Source organism: Mya arenaria, chromosome 2 (assembly GCF_026914265.1).
Source record: "Mya arenaria isolate MELC-2E11 chromosome 2, ASM2691426v1".
NCBI lineage: Eukaryota > Metazoa > Mollusca > Bivalvia > Myida > Myidae > Mya > Mya arenaria.
The window spans coordinates 28,720,780-28,729,702 of NC_069123.1; the positions used below are offsets into that span (position 1 = coordinate 28,720,780).

Genomic DNA, 8,923 nt, shown 5'->3' on the forward strand with positions numbered 1-8,923 from the left:
GACCTTTTGGTGTAGTTTTACGTAGCATTGTATGGTCTGTACAGGCCAGCGTGATTCTGACTGAATTGTATGAAAATCGTCGAAAAAAAGTAAACTTATTTGATAACTCGTATGTTTCTGGTAGTATGTGATATGCACATGTACACATATCGTCATCACCATTTGTTGCTATTATATAATAATTAGTATTATAATTATATCTTCAACATACCCATTCAAGACCGTGAACAAATGTAGTTGTTTTTTTTATTACGCCGCAAAATATGTTATAACTTGCAGCCTTCTATAATAATGATAATAAAAAATCCTTTCGATATGTACATGTATTTATAGTTTGCTTGTCAAATCCTATTATGCATCACGCAAAAACTATGTCATGTCATACACGTTTGAGTCAATAGGATCTCAAATTAAATAGTAGACCTTAAAGAAGTGAAAGGTAGTTTGTATACTTGGTGGTCACCCAGCCACATGTAACTCCACTAAAGTTAGGATGATTGAGAAATTGGGCCGTAATTTCTGTAGGTGTTTTAATAATAATAATAATAATAATAATAATAATAATAATAATAATAATAACAATAATAATAGCGGGAATATAGGAAATACAAGTTGTTTGATCGGTAACCTAAATACTCTTGGGTATATGAACATATTAAAAAAGGATATTAGTTAATGTTTTCATATTGTGTGTAGTGTAGGTGTCAAGGTTATTTTGGCTAAAAATAGGAAGGAAAATGAGTCCTTGATTAATAACATCGCCGAAATAGCAAGCCTTAAGTATTTTCGATAAAGTGATACATATATATTTTGGTGACGTCATAACATTGTTTTACTGCTTTTGAAGAGAAAACACATGTTATAAATATATTATCACATTTGTGTCCATTTTTAATATTAAACTTGTTGCACATAATGATAATGGTTGGTAGAGTTCGCTAAGTATCAATCTGTGCAACTTATTAAACACTTTCAATTAACATTTATATCTTATCCTCTATTTAGCATTGTCATAATATGGACCCGAAACTTCATGATGGATTACTGGCACAAATTGCAATTTGTTCGAGTTATTGGATCAAAATAAGTTATTGTTGCTAAAAGTACATGAAATGTAAAAGGTCAATAAATCCAGTAAGAACATTTCTACACTGCTAAATGTAAAATGCCCGGACACAAGCATGTGTACTATGACCTTTAAAGTCTCGTGTGACCTTGACCTTTGAGGTATGGACCCGGGTCAAGGTCACTGCACATATTCTCAATGAGGACAACATTTGTACCAAGTAATATGGTAATCCATCAATGCATAAGTAAGTTATAGCGCGGACACGAGCATGTGTACTCTGTCCATTAAATGTCTCATGTGTCCTTGACCTTTGAGGTATGGACCCGGGTCAAGGTCACTGCACATCTTCTCAATGGGGACAATATTTGTACCAAGTAATATCGTAATCCATCAATGCATAAGTAAGTTATAGCGCGGACACGAGCATGAATAGTCTGACCTTTAAATGTCTCGTGTGACCTTGACCTTTGAGGTATGGAGCCGGGTCAAGGCCACTGCACATCGTCTCAATGAGGACAACATTTGTACCAATTAAGTAATATGGTAATCCATTGATGCATAAATAAGTTATAGCGCGGACACGAGCATGTGTACTCTGACCTTTGAATGTCTTGTGTGACCTTGACCTTTGAGGTATGGACCCGGGTCAAGGTCACTGCACATCATGTCAATAAGGACAACATTTGTACCAAGTAATATGGTATTCCATCCATGCATAAGTAAGTTATAGCCCGGACACGAAATGTTACAGCCAGACGGACAGACGGACGGACGGACTGACAGACGGACATAGATAGAAGTGCATTCCTAAAATCTCCTCCCCACTCCGTGGCGGGGGATTAATAATAACTGGGACCAATAACAAAATCCTTCTCACAGATAATAATAACACCCTCAAACTTTACGTTCTTTACCACTGAAACTACTGTTGCACTTTAGTATTACAGATTCGCGAACCCGTCTGTAAACAGAAAATGTTTTATAAAATTTGCACCATGTTAATGGAGAAAATCAAGAATGTTCAACGTTTTAGATACAATTTAACAACTTAAAAGAGTTAACATCTGGTAATACTATTTATTGTGCTTAAATCTGTATAGGAAGATAGAGTAGCCAATTGAAAATCTTAATTTAAATATGGTATGCGCTGTTTATGTCCGAATTATAGGGTCGTCAAATTATATATGATGTAATTTCGGATGAAATCCTGTTCGGATACATATACACTATTATGTAGTACAACCTTGCAAGTTGATGTATGCAGTACAAAACTCGTATAGAATTTCATATTTGGAACAACAGTAGAACAATGAACAATTGTCAATCCTTTCAAGTATGTTATTCAGACATTTAGCTTGAAAACACTTTGTAGTGAAACTTTGCAACATCTAAAAAGAAAATACTAATTTCCTTTCAACGATTGTCATCCTACATAAAGTTGATCAGAGGTGTCAATTATTTGATTATTATCTATTGTGCTTGGTCAGGAAACGGTTAAATACACAAGAGGTATGCATTTTATTACTTAATAACTCTTTTATTTATTGTACATTTCAGATTTCATCATGGATTTCCTGTTGATGCTAATTATCTACTGCATTTTGTTCATTGTTGGAACCCTATGTGTGTTGTATAGGGATGCCCAGTTGCTAAATTCTGGCCCCATTGGAGTATTAAAAAATTTTGTTATTGAGGTGAGTCTATTCATGCAATTTAATACCTGTAATACCTGTATTCTTCAGGCCGTAAATTTAGCTTTCGCTATCGTGGCCCCTCTGGTAAATGTCTTCTTTAGTGGTTTCTCAACTGAGTGCGGTTATGTTAACATAAAAACTTTTTTCTATTCCAATGTTCAATATTAAGCATTGATTTAAACTGGTTTATTTAAATGAAATATGTTTTGTATACCATATACATGATAGGGAAAACCTTTTACTCTTATGTGCCAAATATGGGCAGTGGCAACCTCTTTTTATCACTTGAGACGATAGTAATTTGCAATTATTTGAACTTCACTGTGTCATACATGCCTTATTTCTGAGAGGCTTCCCAGGGGATTTCGGTCTGAATTCCAGGGGATTTTGATATTACACCAGGGGATTTTTACGCGACGAAAATTTGCGCAATATCTGCATTTATAATATAAGAATATATACAGAAATAAATTACAATAATTTTTGGACTTAGTCATCATGGTCCTTCATGGAATTTCACACTCATAATATTATTGATGCTTTCCACTGTCAATTTTAAGCAAGTCTTGAAGAAGAAAAAAAAAACACCGGGGGATATGGCATGTATGCTGTGTTGGGGCAAAGCTAACGATTATTTATTGCTTACAATGTTGAAACACAAAATTTCTACAAAAAAAACAAAGTGTAGGTATAAACAAATGTTTAAAAAGTGTTTAATTCATTTTCAGACTTTCAACAGACTAATTCCACAATCATTACAGAATGGATGTTTCAATCTGTGTGAGTATCTTCTGTATAGAAGGTGAGATCTTATTTTTATTATCACGAAAAATTTAAGAAAAAAATACATGAGGTAATATTAAACAGTATTAAGCAAAAGATTTAAATCATTTATATTAACAATGAAAAAATAACCCCTGCATTACCTTGTTGACTACAACACAATTGCTATGGCAGTACCTTGACTTTTCCCCTTAAAAACAGACAAGTTTCTTATAAGATAATATTGGAGGAAAGCATTGTTATTGTGTTTTCTCTCCCTAAAATGGCGCTGAAATCGGGCCTCATTCACAATTCCCAAAATGCTATTTTATCACAAAAGTGGTAGCAAAATTCAAGATGAAATTTTCATGATTCACAAAAGATTGGGGAAAAACACTGATGCAACTGCAAATATGATATGTAAACTTCTATCATTCATTTCAGGAACAGTTTTTTCCAGCTGATATTCGCTGTGCTCCTGTTGCTAGCCCATGCAGTTTGGTTGGTGGATATGTTGCCCATCCTGTATCACCACTACCCTGCCCATAATCACACCTTCTGGCCATTTGTGGCGGTGTTTGTAAACTATTATTGCTGGCACAAGGCATGGACAGGTACATGTATATAGTTTACCATTTGACAATAATAATACTTAGTGTTTGCAATTGCATTTTGCCAAATTGGATGGCTTTTTTGCGAAAGCTGCCATACATTTATGTTGATAAATCGGCAGTCAGCCGTAAATGATTTTTATCAGTGTAGTGGGAAGAATTAAACAGCTATGGAAAATATGATTTTGATAACTAAGCTGGTTAAAAGGTTTTAAGTATTCATTTACAAAAATAGAATGGTTAGGGGATGAGTAACATCTTTTTTGGTAAAAACATACTAATGGCTTTAAACATACTAATGGCTTTTAACCATTACTTAAAATAAACCACTGATCTAATATGCATAATATATTACGGAATAAATAAAGTGAAGTCATAAATGATGTCACCATATGAAATAATGTCTTGCATTTTTTAGATTTATAACCGCTTAACGTGTGTAATATCTTTTCATGTGACGTCCTAAATGAACAGCTTTGTTGATTGCATTTCAGGAATATTGCACTATAAGTTATCAAGAAAGGATCTATGATATTAACAAAATATTGCATGCATGATTAATTATTACAAAAAAATCTCTTAAACATGTTTTCCAAAATTGATAACTGATTTAATTAATTTGAGAATTCATCATGTTTTTTTTTAATGAGCACAGCAGAAATATCCTATATGTTAACCTATATGTTTACTTTCTCCTGTTCCACTGCATATGACAATGAATGTTCCTTCTTACAAGGTGACCCAGGGACAATTACGATGAAAAGCGTGAACAAATACATGCAGGTGTACCAGTATGATAATGTGTTGTATGAGTCTGGAAAAAAATGTTCCACCTGCCAACTGCCTAAACCAGCACGATCAAAACACTGCAGTGAGTATATATAGTGTGGATATTTTGTCTCTATTCACCTCCTGAAAAAGTATATATATTTCCCCTGCCAAGGAGCATTGACATCTTAACGAATAACGTTTAGCAATTGAAGCAATATAGTTCATGAATATTACCATAGTATTGATCAATAAAAGGTTTGAAAACAAGTTGAACATTATATGAATCATGTTAGTGTAGTTCCCCTTTTTACTAAAACACTATTTTTCTCCTATCGAAGGAGCCCTACCAGGACTGATTACAAATATTCAGGCATATGTAAGCAATTGCAAATATTCGGGCATATGTAACTGATTACAAATGTTCAGGCATATGCAAATGTTCAGGCATATGTAACCAATTGCAAATTTTCAGGCATATGTAACAGATGTGTGCACCGCTTTGACCACCACTGCATATGGACAAACAACTGTGTTGGAGGACTAAATCACCGTTACTTCATTCTCTTCATGGCCACGCTGCTAGCTATGTTTATGCAGGGAATTTATGTGGGTACTGGATGCATTCTGGACTTCGCACATGAAACAAGACTGTTCAAGGCCTCATTTCGAGATGATGATGGTCAAATTATGCCAATCACAGTATCTATAGCATTTCAGGTTTGTTGACTGGTTTTTCAATTTGAATTAAATTATTTATTCAGAATGTATGCTTTGTTTACTAAAGTTATTTATTAAACATATTCAAATTGTCTGTTTAAGGTGAAACTAAGAAACGAATGCTTTGGTCTAAGGTTTCTACAATTCCTTTTGAACATTTAGGATTAAGTAAAATTTAGAATCTGTAAGAAAGCCCATTATTAAAGCTGCACTCTCACAGATTTACCGTTTTGACTTTTTAAATTTTTGTCTTGGAATAAGCAAATTTTTGCGTAAATATCTGCAAACCACTAAAATAAGACTGCTGACAAAAGATCAGATCGCAGATTTTCATATTTCTGTTCGAAAATTATTATTTTTTGGCAAGAAAAATGCATAAAATATCAATTTTTGAACTTAAATATAAAAATCTGCGATCTATTTTTTTGTCAGCAGTCTTATATAACTCGTTTCTATGCATTTTCGAAAAAATTGACTCGTTCCAAGACCAAAAATAAAAAAAGTTTTCAAAACGTTCGATCTGTGAGAGTGCAGCTTTAAATCTGAAAGCTTAATCTATTATGAAGAATTTCATATTGATCTAAAAAGTATATTCTTTTCTGAAAAGACATTTAACTTTTTCTTTCAGCATCTGTTCATGGCCCTACCACGCCTTGTGTTTCTCGTCATAGCAGTAATAGTCCTTACAATCCTGGTTGGAATTTTCTTCTGCCACCATCTGTACCTCATCTTTACCAACCAAACAACCAATGAGAGGCACAAGCTGCAGGAATTCAAATACCAGATGGACCAATCAAATTCAACCTACCAATCAGAGACTATTGATTGGTCAAGGCAATCAAAGTGTGATAAACATAGTGGTAATAGGTCTAATGACAAAAGAAATGTTTTACATTCAAATTGCAGACCTTATTCTAGAGGAATTTTAAATAATTTTCTTGAAGTATTTTTGCCCCATAAGTTTATACACTCTAGAATAAAACAAAATTGATAATCAGACAATTATTTTTTACAAAAACTGTACATGGTATCTCAGTTAATAATTGACAATCATGACATGTGATAGGTTTTGAATAAATTTATAATGTTGACTTGCTGTTCATTTATTCAGTTTCAAAGTTCCTAGAGTGAGGTTATTACTGTGATATATACATAAACATGTTAATCATTCTATACCTAAATTATACGTCCAAATGTAGACTCCGCTTTTCAAATATACAACACTTTTTCTGTATTGTATACAGTGAAACTGCGTTCCCTCAAACAAGCGGTCGTTCGAGAACCGGCGTTCCCTCGAGGTCGGAGCTTGGTCCCGAACTTTTTTCCTTCTTTTTTCATATAAAATATACCCACGCTGCGTCGAAACCTATTTATGTCGAGCAGTCGAGCAATATCCTCGGTCCCAAGTACACAAATCGAGCACAAAACCTTATGGCTCCCTCGAGGACATAATTTCACACTTTTTCCCGAACGCGTGTTCCAAAATAAACAAACAATTGCCAGGTGTTAAAATTTTCGCAAGTTGTAAAAATTGCAATGACAGTTGAAGGGCAATTTGATAAGGTGTGAAAAACCGTTGTTCACTGTTAATGCATGGCCGATATTAGTTGATATGGGCATTTGAGATGATAATTATGAGAAGTTAATGACGAGAAGTTAACGCTTTAGATGTGGTCAGAGGGTTCTTTGAGTTCACTGCCGATGCTGCCCGTGATCTTCAGACGCTCTGTACGCTGTCATGTCACATTACGATTGAACAGTTTCGCGAAAGCGACAAGAGGCGCCAATCAACAATCCTTGATTTTGCGAAACTTAAATCTGACTAATGCCACAATATGTACTGTCATTCAAATGTGCTTTTTTGTTAAAATAAACATTTTTATTTATTCATTTATTGTTTTTTCATTTGCGTTTTACATTAAGTTTACGTCAACCTTTTGAACATATTAGCGATTTCCACAACGCAACACATAATCGGTGTCTTAGTAAACAGTCTGTTTGACGACTTCAAACTTAAAATACACTGAAAGATATTTCATATCAAACTGGAAAATTGAAAATCGAGTCGTTCGAAACATCGGTTCCCTCGAGGTTTTGGCTCGGTCCCTAGCGACCTCGAGCGATCGCAGTTTTACTGTATTTCAAATCTCTCATGTTAACCAACGATAAAGACTGCGTGTAAAGGTTCCGAATGAAAAAAATCGTGATCCACAGACGCCCTATACTTAGTATTACATAAGTCCTCTACAACAACCATGACCAAATCTAGTTTGTTTAAAAACAAATTGTCAAAATGTTTTTAGAATCTAATATCAACTAAATTACAATTTAATTATTTTGAACAATGAAGGTATAGAATATTGTCAAAATGTTTTTAGAATCTAATATCAACTAAATTACAATTTAATTATTTTGAACAATGAAGGTATAGAATATTGTCAAAATGTTTTTAGAATCTAATATCAACTAAATTACAATTTAATTATTTTGAACAATGAAGGTATAGAATAAATAAGTTAATCAACATAGTTCTGTACAATATGGTCTGTTATATGGAGATATATTTGGACAAGTACACAGCTGGGAACCGGTCATCCAATATGTTTTTCTCCAGCTGTATCCAAATATATCCAATATTGTACAGAACAATGTTAAAGTGACACTCTTATTCAAAATCAATGCATAAACATGTATAACAAACATCAATTTTGACTAATAATCCTTTAACTACTTACTAAATAATACAATTATGGAAAATATTAATTACTGATAACAACATTGTAACCGTGTATTTAATAGCAGATAGCGCCAAAAATATTAAATGATTGGTGAATGCTAAAAGATTTACTGTGGTCTACTATAGTCTAGTAAGGTTGAAATATCGTGTTTTATGCTCATTTCTTTCAAATTTAACTAGGTATCCTTCATAAGAAGATCAACTGATTACGGTATGCATTTTCTTATATGCTTACATTGAGGAAGAGCTATCATAAACTATTAGGGTATGCCAGCCCCAATGATTTGTGATGTGAAGTGTGGAGGAGTGATGCATTAGGAGGTGGGGACATGGGTATTTTTAATATCACTCCATGAATGACACAGCTACAGTCTGGACTCGACAAACCAGACTCAATTACATGTATGTGCATATTTGCAGCATTCCATTATGATTAAACTCAAAGTGTGACATTAAACTTTGTTGTAGGCCCATGGGTCTTGCACGCGACACATCACCTATTTGCACCAAACAAATGTGCCAATTAATTTTAAAAACCCTCTGTCCATGAAGTTACAGCCCC

The 8,923-nt window shown here is 33.8% G+C and overlaps 1 protein-coding gene across 2 annotated transcripts; it reads left to right on the forward strand.

Moving 5' to 3' along the window:
* The first annotated feature begins 2,039 nt into the window (after window positions 1-2,039).
* LOC128220663 (palmitoyltransferase ZDHHC4-like) lies at window positions 2,040-6,715 on the forward strand. 2 transcript variants are annotated; one of them, XM_052929155.1, is made up of 7 exons: window positions 2,040-2,136; window positions 2,627-2,763; window positions 3,492-3,565; window positions 3,970-4,139; window positions 4,873-5,007; window positions 5,380-5,624; window positions 6,253-6,715. In XM_052929155.1, the coding sequence occupies exons 2-7, from the start codon at window positions 2,635-2,637 to the stop codon at window positions 6,613-6,615; spliced, it is 1,116 nt and encodes a 371-aa protein (XP_052785115.1). In that variant the 5' UTR covers window positions 2,040-2,136; window positions 2,627-2,634; the 3' UTR covers window positions 6,616-6,715. The 2 variants fall into 2 exon arrangements, with proteins under 2 accessions (XP_052785115.1, XP_052785123.1); XM_052929163.1 differs by lacking the exon at window positions 2,040-2,136 and having other exon boundaries at window positions 2,628-2,763; window positions 3,492-3,543.
* Window positions 6,716-8,923: the final 2,208 nt, after the last annotated feature.